Here is a 17,744-nt window from a genome sequence, read left to right as displayed (position 1 = left end):
AATTCATTATAAACAAATAATTCATATTCATATAATAATTCATAATAATTCATTATAAGAACTTTAGTATATAAAATAGATATTTTATTATAATACAATGTATTATAGAAATTCGTTCCGATAACATTGAATTCAAATTATTTACTGTTTTTCTTAGTGCTTTAATTAACAAGACAGCACTGTTTTAAGTGTGCAACAATTCAGTTTACAGCTGTGCTGTATTCAGTATTTACTGTCAATGAAAATGCAAGTCTATTGCTTCACTCATTCATACATACAATGCTCAACTTTAGCCAAATATAATAAATACAAGAAAATACAAGAAATAATTTCAAGACCACTGATGATGAGTATTTAGCAACTCTCGAAACAGCTGTAAAGTCAGTCAAAAATTCAATTAATGAAAATAATATAAAAATAATGTTTGTTGTTGTAGTTTACTACTTCTTGAAATTTCTCTACAAAACTAATAATTATTTCCTTTGGGAATGATTTTTTTTTTTGATTTATAGTAACCTTTGATAATTTGAAATTATTTCAAAAATATTGTTAAAAGATAAATCAAATATAAAAGTTTTCAAATAAAAATAAAATTGTTAACAATAGTTTCAAAATTCTGGTCCATCAAAATTTGCTTCAATCCAACGCAAACGTTAGACATCGTCTGCGTAGCAAATCTTCACCAAATAAGTTTGGAACTTATTACCAACAACCGACAACCAAAAAATAAAAACAAAGTAACTGCAAAGCCATGGATGCCTTATCCGATGAGCAAATTGCTGAACTTAGGGAAGCATTTGATGTTTTCGATCGTGACGGTGATGGATGCATCACAACAAAGGAATTGTGCATTATTATGCGCACAATGGGTCTAAATCCTACCGAAGCTGAGCTGCAGACACTGATCGATCAGATTGATACGGATGGTGACGGGGTGATTGATTTCAATGAATTTGCCAATATGATGGCAGATAAAATAAGGGAAACCATAACTGAGTCCGAAATCCGTGAAGCTTTCAAAATTTTTGATAAAAGTGGAAACGGTTACGTGTCACGTGTTGAGTTAAAACATATATTACTTAATTTGGGTGAGAAGATTTCTGACGAGGAGATAGACGAAATGATTAAGGAAGCAGATGTTGATGGTGATGGACAACTTAGCTATGACGAATTCCTTGGTGTAATGGTGAATAAGTAAAAATTTGTCGTTAAATTTTTACAATATACGCCAACATATGTTTTTTTTGCATATAAAAGCTTATTTACTTTTTACAGTTGCAGATATATATTTCAAAAGCAATAAACTCAGCTTATTTTTCATAATATAATGCCATTGTACTTTATTTGGTAGTATGAGTCCTTTTGTTGGTAGCGCTGAAATCATTTATACTCAAAATATATTTTGAAATCAAAAAAAATTTGATTTCATATTCAAATATTGCTGAGATACTTTGTAATATTATCTACAGTTTCAATATCAATTTTGATTTGGGGACTTTTAAATGCAGTACAAGGATTAGATTATAGAAAGCGATCAAGCCTTTATTAGATTAATTGGAGCGGTCATTTAAAGAACGATTCTTTAAAGAACGTTGATTAATTCTTTGATATACATCCAATAGATTAACTGGAACAGTCAAACTGCTACAGATCCTTCGAAGACTGTTAATGAGCCTTTTGACATACATCTGTTAGATTAACTGTAGCAGTCAAGTTGCTACAGATTTTTTGTAGACTGTTGAAGAATCATTTTGACATACATCTCTTAAATTAACTAGAGCAGTCAAACTGCTCCAGATTAATTGGAGACTGTCAATGAGTCCTTTGGCATACATCCATTAGGTCAATTAGAACAGTCAAATATCTACAGATTCTTTGAAGATCGTTGAAAAATCGTTTTGCAATACAGCGATCAAACTATTACGGATTTATTAAAGAACGTTAACGAATCTTTTGATATACATACGTAAGATTAACTAGAGCAGTTAATTAAACTGCTACATATTATTTAGAGACCGTTGATAAGTCTTTTAATATACATCAATTACATTAACTGGAGCGGTCAAACTGCAACAGATTCTTTAAACACTGTAATTGAGTCATTTAACATACATACATTAGATTAACTAGAGCAGTCAAACTGCTCTAGATTCTTTGAAGACTATTGATGAATCGTTAGACATACTTACATTAAATTAACTACAGATATCAAAATGTCATTGTAACCAATTTATTTTTTAGAATTATTATTGAACTTTCGATATCCGTTATAGTTAGTCTTTATGGATCTTCAAAAAGTTTTTAATATATATAACTTGAATATTTGTTTAATGTGAATACCTGCACAATCACTGAAAACTTGATAGTTTCTCGTACACTTCTTGGCATAAACTGTATAACTATATTGTCTTCTCTTAATATTTTAATGTAGAAGTTGGAAGAATTCTTTAGAGAGTCTATGTATATCGGTTTTAAAAGGAAAAAGGGGTAAAGAAGACCTGCTGTTAATGAGAGTACAATGAGACAGTGAATAGAATAATATAATGTGCCCTATGAATTAATCGATATGTGGGTCCATTAGCATTTAATTCTTGAAAACAATTTATTTTATTTATTATTATTTTCTTAAATTGATTGTAAAACCATTTCTTTATATGTATCAACTGTGCAGTAAAATGAAGTTCTGTTAGGATCTTCGATCTGTTAAGCTACTGTTTTGCCTTAAAACTACATAGAGTTAAACATTTTTCAAGCAATAAATGATATTTGAGATGGAAAGCACTTATAGTATTAATAATAAAGACAAACATGTATCAGAACTGAGTAATATTCATTATTGTGATGAAAAATAAAAGAATAATATTGACTTCCATAACGATATGCGTACATCTAAGGTATATTTTTGAAAGTCAAATAGCAACAGTGACGTAATCCTTTTATAACAATCAACATAAAAATGAAAACCGGAAATAAAAACAATAGAAATGAAATTTTTTGAAACAATTTTATTGTTGATCAGTCTCAGTAATCAGATTCACGGCTACAATTTTTCATTTGCTAAAGCCTATTTCAACGGCAGAATGAACACCAGCCAAAAAGCAGTTAAAACAAATGAACTGCAATACGATAAAACAAAAGCTGAGCGTAAAAATGTGAATCCGAAAAAAATTTAGAAAATGCAAAAAAGTTGCAATCTCAGCTAATGTTGCCGCCAACACCGTGGGTTCCGACAACTACTCATTCATTTCATTGCCTGCGGTCGGCCGTACAAAACCCAAAGCGTCATTTGCGATTTCTCGTTTGCAAAATGGGACGAACGACACAACCAACGACAAAAAAACGCCAACTAAAATAACTACAACAAAGGAAGCAGGAAATCTGGAAATCAAAAACCCAAACGATGCAACTGTGCTGTTTTTGTGGCTTGTCATCGATTTGAAAATCCACTTTTGGGTGAAGAAAAATGCATGAATAAGCGAATGACCAAATGGTAACTTGGTTGGTCAGTAGCCCATTCGGTTGGTTGGATTGTTTGGCTGTTTGGCTGTTGGGTATATTCGGTAGGTTCGGTAGCTTCGGTAGCTTCGCGGTGCAACGAAAAAGTGCAGACACAAACTATGGTACATGGTTTTTGCTAGTTGAAATAGTTGCATGTGCGCCTATAAAGCTACCACATTTTATTTATTTAGTTTATTTCTATTTTTTTCTGTATTTTTTTTTTAGGCTTGTTATCCTTCGTATTTTTGGCAGCTCTATAATATTTTTGTTTCCATTTGTCAAATCGTTGTCTGAAAATATTACGCATGCAGTGAGTGTGCGACAGTTTTTTGCTCGGAGCTGCACTAACAACAGTTGCGACATGTTGCATTCCTAGGCTACGCATCACACGCGGATGAATATGGAAATTCTACGAAAATTTGATTTTCAATTCGTAAATTATTTTCATAAAAACGTGGTTTTTTCGGTTGTAAACTATGTGCAATATCTTTTCCATTCGTTGGCCAAGTTTTACTTATTGGCAACGAATGTGAAAAAATAAGATTTCTGCATGCAAGCTTAATTTACATATTTATATTGTATGTTTTTAGGCGCTATAGAGCAAAATCATTAAAAAAAGGGAAGAAATTTTATTACATTCTTGCTTGTAAAAGAGTTTTTTAGACATTATTTTTTTTATTTTTAATAATGTAATAATATTGAATATATAGAGGAAGTAATGGAATAACGTCTGTGGACTCGGAATAAAAGTGATTTAAGAACATGTTAGGCAAGGGTTAAGTTCTGAATACAATAATCTTGTTTGGTCATTAATAATTTATTTGATGTGTTTATTTCATATGTATATATATCATGTGGACCTGCATCATTGTGGTACTAAGCGATATTTCTTTACTTAATGATAAAGAGTAAAAAGTTTTTTGAAGTCTAGTTGAACTTGTGATTATGATTTCAATTAAGATATTTCTGAAATCAGATCTGAAGACTCAGAATAAAAGCGATTTAAAGGGCGATCTGTTTGATCGTTTTGTTTGGTTGTTTGAAAATTTATGTGATATATGGATCTAAAATATTAAAATAAATCAATCAAAATACTAACTGACGATATAAAGAATGTAACAGGTATATGTAACAGGTATATCACCTTAAATTTAATCGCTTCATATGACCATTACAGGACTAATACTGGCCAATCAAAGAATGTGGAGTAGATTTTGACAACTTTTCACTTTTCATAGTTTTTAATTGTATATAAAGAAGGGAAAGGTCATATCGTGAAAACTTTATTAACTTTTGCGTTATTCTCACTAGCAAACATCTTCTGCTATCCGAATTAAAGATTCTTTACAGTGAAAGGTTAATGATCATATGGCGGCAGTTACATTCTAAGTAGTGATTAATACTTCAAAAAATATTGCTTATAGCCCTTTCGCTCTCAATTTCTGCAAGAAAAATATTAACGACCTTGCAACGAGATACAAGTGGCTGAAGAAAGGTTCCCCAAAAGTCTTCTCCATACCCACGTCGCTTATATGATAGAGATGATATTTCATAAGTTCGTTGCCTTTTCCCAGCAGATGTCCAACGCAGATTAAATATGCTAGCAACATTCTTTCAGAAGAATTTCACTTGGTTACAAGACAACGCTCTAAAAATCATAATCGGTTGGATTAGAGGTTCAAGTTAGTCCTATATGTTTTATGTTTTATTTGATTACCAAACATACCAATAGATCTGTTAGTTTACTATCTTAGCGTTATAATTTAACATAACTTAGGACTATACCGCACATATACATTAAGATTTAACTTCGAATTTTATAAAGTTAATTGAAAAAATTTTAAGCTTCTCGACTTAATACCCAAGGAAATTGAAATTTTTTGTGAGAAAAAAAGAAATTTACTTATCATTATTAATGATGTACTCTTAACACAAATTAGTGATATTTTTTCTACGATATTAAGGTAATTTTTGTCAAATATTTTTAACTTCAATGTGGAAATATTTAATAAATTGTTCCTTGTTAGCCACAACTATAGTGTTTTTTGAATGATGACATTTTTGGGAACAATGATAACATATGAGCAAAGATAAAAAATATGACATCACTGCAGATGAGATTGCGCCAAGGTAAAAGATGTCAACTATTCTGACATGTCAGGTCATCTCAGAACAAGAGGATGACACTTAATCAAGATTTTATACAGTATTTTTTTTTCTTCTGTATTTATATCAAATGAAAACTATCCCTTGTCAAAGGAGTAAAACTTGGTAGATGATGTGGGTATGTAGTCTAAGCTCTCATTTTTTTATAGTGAAACGATAAGTATAAAATATGATTAAATGTTATATTTTGGAAATTTTTTGAAGTCACCTTTAATTTAATTCGAAACCCATTTTTTTTACCATATTTTAGTTCAAGACTTCAGCTTGGTGTCCTTTTCATTAACCACATTTTGTTTGCTTTTCCTTTAATTCATTTCACTCTTTTAAATAAATTATTTGCATCTACTTTAACGTCAAATTGCAACTGTGTTTGCTATATAATTGACCAAAATATCTGCATTTCTGTTCATTGCACTTGACAATTTTGGTTGCATTGGCAACACTCATAATTTCACTTGCGGCCATTTTTCATTTAATTTTCTTTTATTTTTTGTTTTAAATTTCATTTATTCTATGTCCACGTATTTCCCTGGTATTTTGCTGTTTTGCTGTTCCTTTGCAGTGTCGACATTTTGTTTACAAAACTTGCTAATTGTGTGGATGCCTTCACGTTCCTCATGAACTTCGAATATCCTTTATAATTTCACTCATTAATTTTTATGGGAGTTAGCTGGTTCGTATTGGTTGTCAGGTGACAGAAAGGTATGTATGTGTCTGTGTGTGTTACTTTTGCAGTTGCAACGTTTTAATTACGCAATTACCAGACTGTTTCTTTGACTGCACTTCGGTCCGCTGCTCCAAATGTGAAATTGATGAGTTCTCATCATTACGCGAGCATTCACCTTCAACAGTCCTGGATGGCTGAATTCCTGACTGCATAATTGCATTTTGGATGACAATTATTTTGTGTCGTAGTACGCAATGTGTTCCGTTTTGAAAATATAATTTATATTAAAACTGAAATCAAAAGACCGCACTAAGTTTCCACAAAGTTTCTTTCAACTTTAGAAAGCAATTAATAATATAGTACGTTTTATGCAATAAGAAAAAGAAATGATTTTTTATAGTAGAGTTCTTCAACTTGAACACAATTGGAGATGTGATAAATTTAAATGTTTGATATTTTAGTTTAAGATAGATATATCTTTAACAGAAGTAATTACAATCATAATAAATTCACAATGACAATATAAATTCAGTAAATAATTCCTTTACATTACATTAATCACAACGAAGCATGAAGTTGAAGTCATATTAGGTTTCTATTGAAGAGAGCATGGAACAAGAGAATGAGGCTGATGTTCCTCTAAGCTTCTAAACCTGTTCATGTTGAGTCTCTTTTGAGTTAATGCATCTGAGCACTTTCACTCGTTGATTGCTGAGGGTTTCTGCAGAGTCCTATTCTTCACACTGACTAATTTATGTATTCTTTAAAAGCTTCGTGATTCTTCGATGACTCATCTAAGATCCGTGTACCGCTCCGTGGGGCTAGATATTATTCCGAGATTAGATAGTGCTCTGTCTCTTATGTATTTTTTGACCGGGTCTATTCTAAGTTCTCTTAGCTTGCCATTTGTGCAAATGTACCAAGGCACTTTGAAGAGACTGCGGAGAGCCTGACTTTGACCAACTTGCATTTTATAATGTGAAAAGGGCTCCCAATCTACTTAATGTTATTGATCGTTGTTGAAGAGGTATAACCTTGTCTTATAAAATGAATAATCGTGCGTGGGAGTAAAGTTACCTCAGTTTGGATCATTTAATTTTTTGTCCAAAATGCAAGTTTTTTAAGTTCCAAAAAAATATTGTTAGAGTTTTTTTGTATTAGAAGAATCACTTTAAAAATATTTAGTGAAATTTTTAAGTAAATTATAGTCAATATTTAAAAATTTGTGCAAAACGTAAATTCTCAAAGGTTTGCAAAATAAATTAATGAATGTAAGAATGATGTATAAAAAAGGGGCTTAGGTGAATTATAGTCAACGTTTAAAAATTTGTCTAAAACGCAAACTCTCAAAGGTCCAAAAAAAAATATTAAAGTGTTATTATTAAAGACTGACTTAAAGAAAAATGAAACCAAATAAAAGATGGTTATTTATAGTTAAAATTTAAAATTTTGTCCAAAATGAAAATTCTCAAAAGTCCAAAAAGAAAATGTTAGATTCATGTATCATGATATTAACTTATAAAAAAATTAAGCCATATAGAAGTTTGTCAGGTAAATTATGGCTAGTACCCATTCAATTTGTAAAGAAGTGTTTAATGTGCGTTTATATGCTCTTGAGTCATTTACTGTAGTTGGAGTCTTTTGACATAAGCCCCTATATTTTCGTTGTCTTTTATTTTATTTTTATTTTTATTCGAGTTCAATCTCACTAGTTCTTTTTAAGATTAAAAAAATTATAGGATACTATAATGTTGATAATATTATAAACCATTATATTACATTATATTACAAGCCTTTGGTATTTGCAATATCAATATATATATATCAATATATATATATATATATATATATATGTTTTTAGTTTCAACATTTTTTGGTTTAATCTAAAATAATTCTGCGTACTTTAAAGCATGTACACGAAAACACACATTCATCAAATAATCTTAACATGTGAATCAGGGAAGCAGAAATGATGCTTATCTGTATTACACTTACATACTTCAAGGACTTTGTATACTTTATGAACTTTATGTACTTTATATACATTATATATTTTATAGATCTTATACACTTTATATACAGCTTCATTGACTTCCAGCAAGGTCAATATAGCTCTGATTCGTTGATTTTCAATTCCCCATAAAAATTAACTTTGAATAATTCTTCTTCTTATATTTTTATTTCCACTCTTATTGTTTCAATTTAAAAAAAAAAAATTTAGTTTATAGCTGCGTTCCTCTAACCTTTAGCATATAAATATAGCATAGTTGCTTGGTTTGTATAACAAATGTTTACTTGCCAAACAGAAACTAAACTGAAAACTCCATTTTGCTTACCCAAAGGTGCATTATCCTGGCCACGTTCGCATTAAAACTGCATAAAAACACAGAATCGAAAAATGAAAGCATATTTTCGAGCGCCATAAATAAATAGAACAACTATGTTTTATGTATAAAGAATTGAAAAAAACTAAATTTTAAGTAAATAAAAATATTTGTTTATATAGTATATATCTGACTTATACTATATGTATACCATATAAATGTATTCCACGCGTAGGAAGGCGTGGAACGCAGTTGCTCTGTACTTTGGCGTTGCAGGGCAGGCAACGCGGCAGATGCACTATAAACGTTGACAAAGTGCTTTTGCCTTTGTTGGTTCCACTAAGAATTTTTAAATGCCTTTTGGTTACCGCAGGGAATGCCGAAGGAAACATTTTTAAATTGAAAACATTTTCGGCGCAAATACGAAAAACAGGCATTTTCTTGTTCACTACAAAAGCAGCTGCTGTGCTCCAATGTTGCGCTAGGAGCAAGGATAATGGAGTAATGGAGCAGGGCACATTTCGCATTTCGTATTTCGTATTTTGTATTACTTATGCTTGTAAGAGGAATCGTATGGAGATAAGGTGAGCTTGAGATTGTTGCTAGTGCCATAGAACTGCTGACTTCACTTAAGCACCAAAGTCTTTTTCAATTTTCATTTATATTTACTCACATTATTTTTTTTATTTTTTCTCCATATTATTTTCTTCCGTGCTGTATTCACTTAACTTATTTTTATGTTAATTTATAATTTCTTTTATATTTTGCTATGCTAAGTACTTGCGAAAATGTCAAATGCAATTCAAAATTACAAAAAATAAAAAAAAAATAAAAATACCAAATTGTTGTTTGTTTATTTTCCTTTGGTTTACACTATTTTCCTTGCGATGTACCGCTTCCATTGTAACTATATTTCAAGTGAATTTTCTAGCAAGTTTTCCAGGAAATTTTCTACTATTTTTTTTTTTTGCTGCAATTTAGTTTTCTTATCTTCAAATTTTGTTTTTAATTTTTTTTTTGTTTTTTTTTGTTTTTTTTTTTGTACTTAAGTGTATTGCTGCTTGGCTTTTATGCAGCAACTTGATCCTGCAGGACGGTCCCATTACAACGCCAACTGTTGTTGACGGTAAAATATGTACGCAAAATACTCTTAACAACAAAGTAAATAAAGAAAGGAAAATAATAAACAAAGTATATGAAAATAAAAATTAAAAAGGATATAATGTCATACAAAAGAAGTATGAAAGTAAATTTAACAGCTGACAAGTTCTCATTTTACATATTGCGTTTTCTTTTCATAGAAAAGGAACTTTCTTTGACTTTAAAATGATTTCTTAGTAAAAATTTGAAAATATCCATTTTAGAGGTAAATGCTATTAATTTTTGCAGTTTTTTAATGCAGTCATTTGATATCTGATTTGAGTGCAGTCTTCAAATGAAGTTGTGAAGACTTTCAGGTTAGCTTTAACAGAAAACTTTAATAGAAATCTAATCTTACTCTAGGTTACCACTAGCAACCTTTATGTATGTATTGCATTTAGTATAGAAACTATTTGATAAGAGCTGAGAAAGTGTTTAGAGCAGAGTTAGAATAATCGGTAATAATAGGTAATAGAATAATAGGTCCTAAATTTGGGTCTTTTAGTAAAAGAACAGACAATTTTAAATAGGTAAATCTGGATTTAATCTAGATTTACTCTCGATCTGTCGAATTTTGTTAGTTTATCTGTCAATCGATTTTATAATCAAATTTAATAAAAAATATTTTGATCTTTCCGCTCTAACAAACCTTAAGGACGCACAGGAAGATATGCTGATCTACGATCCGTCATCAGTTAGAAAATAAATAAATGATAATGATTCTCGTAAAGTTAAAATTTCGTGTGGGGCAGGGATAAGCCCCCCAGCCACAATAGAGTAAAAGTGCGCAATAGCACTAACTCAAATCACAACAACAACAACACATATATAGAGAAACAACAGCATAACTTTTATCTTGCATTAAATTCCTAAATAAAGATCTGTAAATAAGAAAGACTAATACAAAAATGACAAATTACACAAAATGATATCATATACTTAAAGGTGTTACTAATATATAACACTGGATCTCGTCATCATTGATAAACGGTAATAATAAGAATAATATTTCCTAAAATAAATAATAATATATTATATTGATAAAATCATTTAATTATTCCTGATACCACCAATGGCTCCTGTTAAAGGTCACGGACTATAATCTACTAAGTGAAATGGATGATTTGAATGAGTTGACATTAATTTACTTCTCTAGAATAAAGTGTCACTACTTCCAGTCACTACTACGAATTCAGAAATCATACTACAAAGTTATGATGATAAGAAGAAAATCATACATTTTCTATTTTCTTGTTGAGCGCATAATACAAAAGAAAAAAATAATGAAAATATTGGATTGTTATCAGCTGAGGCCAATTGAATACTGGGAATTCTATTATGCAATATTTGCAGCGTTTCTCTCCCAAAGCTGCAAAGATTCATTAGCTCAACACAATGAGCCAGCGAGGATTGTTTGATTATTTCGTTGTCAGCGTTTTTCCATCAAAACTACAAAGGATCTTTAGATTAAAACAATGGACCGTGAGGATTTATTGATTATTCCGTTGTCAGCGTTTTTCTACCGAAGCTGCAAAAAGTTCGTTAGATCAACAAAATGATCCAACAAGGACGATTGATTGATTATTCCGTAAGCAGGGTTCAGTGCAATACCATACGACTTGGGGGACTTATACTTTATTACAGGTTACTGTCGCATGAGTTAAAACGACATCTAAGAGGAAGCATATTATCTGAATAGCCTTATTAACAATATTATAGTAACATATTTGCACTAAAGTAATCTTTATGACCTGAAAGATTTATTATTTAGTTTCGTTTAAAGTTTGGTAGGATGTTTGGAATTTATTTCTTTAGACAAGAAAATAATGGAAATGTTAGTATTGACACCCAGTAGAGAGCAATGGCTAACGTATTATGCTGAATGGACTTATTAAGTAGGAATTAACATACTCTGCACAATATTTGGTTTCCATGAGATTATGCTGTATTGTCAGAGACATTAACAAATTATTACAGTAAGTACGCAATGATGACACCTTCTAGTTTTTGACTATATGATCATGATTTTTAGTTTTAATAACCTCATGACTTTTTCTCCAGAAACGAAGCTAAGATATGGTCTCCTAGATTGATCGTAATAGTAATAATATAAAATACTTTTACAATAATGCGTTTATATACTGACCAAATTAATGATAGCAATATTTTTCTATTCACATTTTGTGAGTTTAATTTTCTCAACTAAAATAATTGCATAACTGAATTGTAATTCTTCAGTAAATAACCAATTTAAATTCTAACCTCAAAAGTTATTTTTTCATGGAATTTTTCCACCAACCTTCAAATGTTTTTCCTGACAAATACTATAAAATTGTAGTAGATTTGGGCAGTGAAAGTGCCACCAAAACTGTTTCTTTCTTTTATTAACATTATAATTCTTTTTATCCTTATATCCTTATTCCTGTTGTCCCTATCCGATGCCATGGAAGTGCATGTCTAAGTCATTTTGTTTCTCGCTGGCTCTGGTCGTTTTTTGTTCAATTCTGTTTTACAAAGCTTAGTTGAGCTTCTATCTTTGCTGGAATTGTACTAAAATTTACTTGACTTCATGGTCGCAAAAACAAAAAAACAAAAAAAACAAACAGGACAACAAATAGAAAATCTAAATATGTACCAAAATGCATAAAAGATATTTTTACACATACATTAAACAAAACATAGTACGAGCAGTTTTGCCATTGTGTGCAAGTTAACTACTTCTACAATACACTTGAGCCTTCAACTTGGTTTACATAGCAAAATGGCAAATTTGCATGGTTAGGATCCCTTTTCGCACCAATTGCACTGCACTCAGAAGCTCGGAGCTCGGAGCTGGGAGCACGGACTACGGAGCACGGAGCTTTTGCTGTATGCAACATTTTTACTGCAGTAATTTTGTATTCCATGCAACAATAGTTTTGCATTTAAATGGTTTTCGTTTGCGCATTTAAATCTATGAATTTGGATTTCTTCATGGAGCCACTCTAAAGGATATGCTATTTAGTGTGCATATCCCCTTCAGTATATATTTGCGTAAATTTATGGCTTAAAGCTGCATTTGTATATGAGGCGCATTCAATTTAAACTGCTTAATTTTGAATGCATACAATTACCTTGGTTTCATATTAAAGAAGTTTTATTTCTGTTACTGACTGGCCTACATTGAACCTCCATTTAACCAACTCAATTACACTCGTATTAAATAATTTTGGTATAACTAAATATTTATATATTTTTATGTAAAATTATAGTTTAAATTTAATAAGGTAGAAATAGAAGTGGAGATTAATGTACCATAGGTAATCATTCATCTGGTAAAGATACTGATCTCTTCTGCTTGCTGCATATATATCGGTAAACAATTTTGGTGGAAAATGTTATTATTTTCTATATGTATTATTTATTACTGTTTATATTTGAGTATTATTAAATGAACGGTGAAAACTTTTTTTTTTCATTTATTTTCTTATATTACGATCTGTCACTTAAGAACAGACAATGTACAATATTTAAGAGTAAGTGACTGAGTACTTAAAATTTTTGTGGGCTTGAATGGACTTTGCTCAGTAGCACATCCGTCTGTTGAAGCCTGTTACAGATGAAAGTTTCAGTGGCGTTTCTCTACGGAGATGTCTGAAATTTCTTTCATCTGTTATAATTCTACTAACAAAATGGTTAGGAGGATATTACATACGTGGAAACTAACAAGACCATATTCTATTAAAAGGACAGTATTTTACCTGAGTTCAGATCTATTTAGGCTCTTCAATCTATTAACATTTTTGTTGTTAATTTAAGAAGTAGTTTGAATTACTAACAATTTATGAGAGAATTGCAAATTCATGTTTTTGTTTTGTTGCTTCCATGAACTGCTTGGATTGCCAACAGGAAAGGTTTATTTGCTACAGAAACTATACAGAAGGTTTAGATTCTAAATGGTTAGTCATGATCAACAGTCTGTTAATTTTCATGTTACCTGGTCTTAGTTATTAAACAAAATATACATTATATATTCAAACTGATTTCTGTAAAATGGAGAGGAAAATCTCTTGTTTTCATTTCTGAGCCACAATTTACTAATAACACTAGTTTACAAATAATTAAAAGTTTTGTTTTCCAAAGACGGGACTCATATTTTCTATAGGGAAATTTTCCGTAGGACACGAAAATCATAACGATTTTTTTTTCCTATATACCGTTTTCGAGATATTTGCAAAAAACCGTTATTTTGACTTTTCTCAAAACATCACCCTGCATATTCTCCCATAGCTTTTTTTCTGAAGTTATCTCGGTAGTGTATTATACATCCAATTAAAGGTGAAACTTGTACCAATATTTTGAGTTACATAACGTTAATGTAACTTACTTAGTTTCGCTGCTATAGCTAGAAATGTACAGATGAAAAATTATAATTATAATTATAATTATAATTATAATTATAATATAATTATTTAATTATTTAATTATTATTTAATTATTTAATTATTATTTTATTTTGTTTATGGGCTAAATATACTCTCTATCAAATTCAGCTTACATATATGTATGCAGATAGTTTTAAAACTGTTTAACAAAGTCAGTCTAGAACTATCTAGAAATTTAGAAATTTTTTAGTTCGAGGACGCCAATTTATTATTAGTATCTGATATAAGATGAGTTATAATGTTCTTACACAAACAAAAGAAATGAGTCAGAGCAAAACGGTTATATATTAAACAACCTAAATCAAGTAATTTCCCAGACTTCTGTAATTTACGAAGATAATACAATGACTCTTACATAAAAAAATTTGATTATTAACTAGAACACAAGATCATTTGGAGAAGGGCTATTTAGTATTCAGATCGAAAAGGAAATACAACTGAGCCACAATTAAACTACTTAAGTCATGTCGTAGATTCATTTCTATATCTAATAATGGTGGCGAAAGAACCATAAATAGCTTACGCAGGTGCTTAATATACCTTTAAACGGAGTACTGTGACAACATAACTTGTCTGTCTGCAGTCAATAATTGGCAGACAGAATCGAATGCGATGGGCTAACCACCTATCAATTTTAAATCAAATAATTGCCGAAACAGCAAGAATAAATAATAGCAACTCTTAGCAGTTAAGAGTTAAAGTTTATATTCATATATACTTCGGATATACTTCAAAATCTTGGTAAATACCTCTTGAGTAGCTACTACGTTTATAAATCGATTTCTTTTCATCGGTAAATGTATGCAAAGATCTAATGGTATGATCTTCCTAAAATATACCTTTATACAAATTAGGTAAATATCGAATATGATTGAATGGCCGCATTACATTTAAATATTTCTTGAAAGTCCTATCTATTTTCGAAACTGGCACACGATTTAGGACCGGTAATATAGGGACACTTTTGGAACTTTCACGATTTTCACAGTTGCGGCCTTATGCTCCTCCTAGTAGTTGAAGGAGTTTTTATTGATATATACTTCGGGTATACTTCAAAATCTTGGTGAATACCTCTTGGGTAGCTACTACGTTTATAAATCGATTTCTTTTCATCGACAAATGTATGCAAAGATCCAATGGTATGAGCTTCCTAAAACATACCTTTATGCAAATTAGGTAAATATGGAATATGATTGAATGGCCGCATTACATTTAAATATTTCTTAAAAATCCTATCTAGTCTCGAAAGTACTTTGAATATCAATATATAAATAATTTACTCTAAATATTAAAATATTAATACGTGAAAACGAATAGTTGCTGTTGTAAACGATTTTTACTAAAAAGTCTTTCGTGAATTCATAAAAGTTTTCCAAGCACTTATAAATGATTTTTTTAATTGAAATTAAAGTTCCAAAAGTAAATATGTTCGAAATCTATAAATATGGCAAATGCAATTGCATATTAAATGTGACAGCCTAAGAGTAGTAGCTAAAGTTCGAAGGAGTAACTCCTCATACTGATGTCACATGGCCCCGAGTAAGTTGAGTAAGTTGAAATGTGCAACTATTTTGCATATCAAATATGAAAGTAATTTATAGCAATTGACAAAGTTCTTGTTGATTCCATTTACTTTCCACCGCAAACTAAATTTGAAAGTTCTTCTTCTTCTTCGCTTCACGTAGGAACATGACACTCCAAGTTCAGGCACAGCATGAAGGCACCAGCTTCTAGCTATCCATAAGAAAAGACGACAAAATGTCATTGAAGTCACCTCGAAACGTCTGAAGCGATTTACCAATTCGAATATGTACAAGTAAAGCAGAAGGGAGTAAGTGGAAATAGTATTGCAGCAGGACGAATGGAAGACGGAAAGAAAGGAAGAAGGGAAGGATTGTAAGATGTGTAATAATGAAATGGATGTGTTTAAGACAGTGCAACAATTTTATGCAGATTTCTTGGTGCAATCACAGATATGAAATAATGATTCGAGTAGGAAAACTTTAATGAAATTTGCATTAAAATAAAAGAAAATGGAAGATTCTTTGACTGAGTGTGTGTGTGTGTGGGTGTGTGTGTGTATGGTATGTTAACATTTGAATTGCTCCTTCAAATGTGACAAATGCTAAAGAATTTAACGCTACTTTTTCATAGACGAAACTAACGAGTTGTCATTATGAGATACCAAAATCAACTAAGATACTAACTAAGTACAAAAATGTATCTTCAAGGATGAATCTGAATATGTAGTATGTGCTTGTGTGTGTGTGTGTTTGTATGATAAATGCAGTGCTTTCAAATTTCATAACTATTACTAAGTAACTTGTGCATTTATTGCATTTTGTTTTTGTTTGTATTTCAGTTGACTTCTGCTTGACGCTGTGTATGTGTGCGTGTGTATCTGTGTGCCTGTGTATCTGATTTTAGTTGGTGCCATAAACGTGCTCAAAATTGTTAATTTGTTAAATTTAATTTGAGCGCAATCTGCTAGCTTACGAAATGAACAAATGAACAAATCAAGAAATCTACAGAAACATGATTTAATAATGCACTGGAGTACGGCACGAAGGCGTGAATAGCTCCGAATTTGTGTATTTATTTTATGCTAACAAATCCACACAAATTTGCTTACTGCATTTGTTATTTAATTTCAATTTGGCATTGTATCTTTGCAGTTTGTTTCTCGGTGTGCTTAGGTTACAAATCGGATGAATATTTAAGTGAAATTCGGATGAATGAATGAGTGAATATGTAGCTTAAAGCATTTTACAGTTTGTGATTCTGCATTTCATTGCATTTGTCAGGCACCAACCAAACAAGACAACGAGGAACATATGCTCCATGCCATGTGGTTACAGATTTGTATCTTGTATCTGCGTATAAAGAAATTTCATTTCATTTCCATTCCTTTATTTATTTATTTATTTATTGTTTTTTTTTCTCTCCAACATTTTTTTTTCTATCATTTTTTATGCATTATTTTGTTATCTTACTGTGTTGTAAGATAAGTGCTACATTATTAGTCTTCGTATGCATGGTTCGTTTACTTGTATCTGACGTGTTCATACACGCCAACTGTTGTACTTCAGCGTATTTACTCCATCCCGACGGTTTGTGTATTTGACATTTGAAATTTATTATTGTAATTCTACACTGAAAATAAATGCAATTTAACCCTTTGCATATGCAGTTGTAATATTTTAATGCTTTAAAATTGCGTCACATCCGGATTTGTAGACTTTCACATGCGGCTTGATTTGGCTTCCATGTGAATCTCATCGTATCTCAGCGCATTACTTTTATGCAAATTAATATGCGATTTTGTTGGGAAGACTGCAGATTGCACTGCGGTTGGAAGTAAAACTTAATGTGAAATAATTATGCATGCAATCAAGAAATGAATTCAAATTATTTAATGGATTTTCGTCTAGCGGTGTAGGGTGTTATAATTAATTTCAATTATAAAAACTATCGCCAATGAAAATATATTCTTTTGATTTGCTTATTAATGAAATCATGTCTAAT

At 30.7% G+C, this 17,744-nt stretch overlaps 2 protein-coding genes across 3 annotated transcripts in view; one reads left to right on the top strand and one right to left on the bottom strand.

The window, feature by feature from the left end:
• Window positions 1-17,744, bottom strand: part of LOC119679247 (hemicentin-1-like) — a gene marked incomplete at its 5' end in the record, with an annotated part of 32,552 nt that overhangs the window by 5,024 nt on the left and 9,784 nt on the right.
• LOC119679248 (calmodulin-A-like) lies at window positions 586-1,261 on the top strand. The gene has a single exon (XM_038091492.1). The coding sequence runs from the start codon at window positions 752-754 to the stop codon at window positions 1,196-1,198; it is 447 nt and encodes a 148-aa protein (XP_037947420.1). The 5' UTR covers window positions 586-751; the 3' UTR covers window positions 1,199-1,261.

The sequence above is a fragment of the Teleopsis dalmanni genome, chromosome 2 (assembly GCF_002237135.1).
Source record: "Teleopsis dalmanni isolate 2A chromosome 2, ASM223713v2, whole genome shotgun sequence".
Taxonomy (NCBI): Eukaryota; Metazoa; Arthropoda; class Insecta; order Diptera; family Diopsidae; genus Teleopsis; species Teleopsis dalmanni.
Note: the sequence above shows the minus strand (reverse complement) of the source record. Positions and strands in the feature narration are given on the sequence as shown.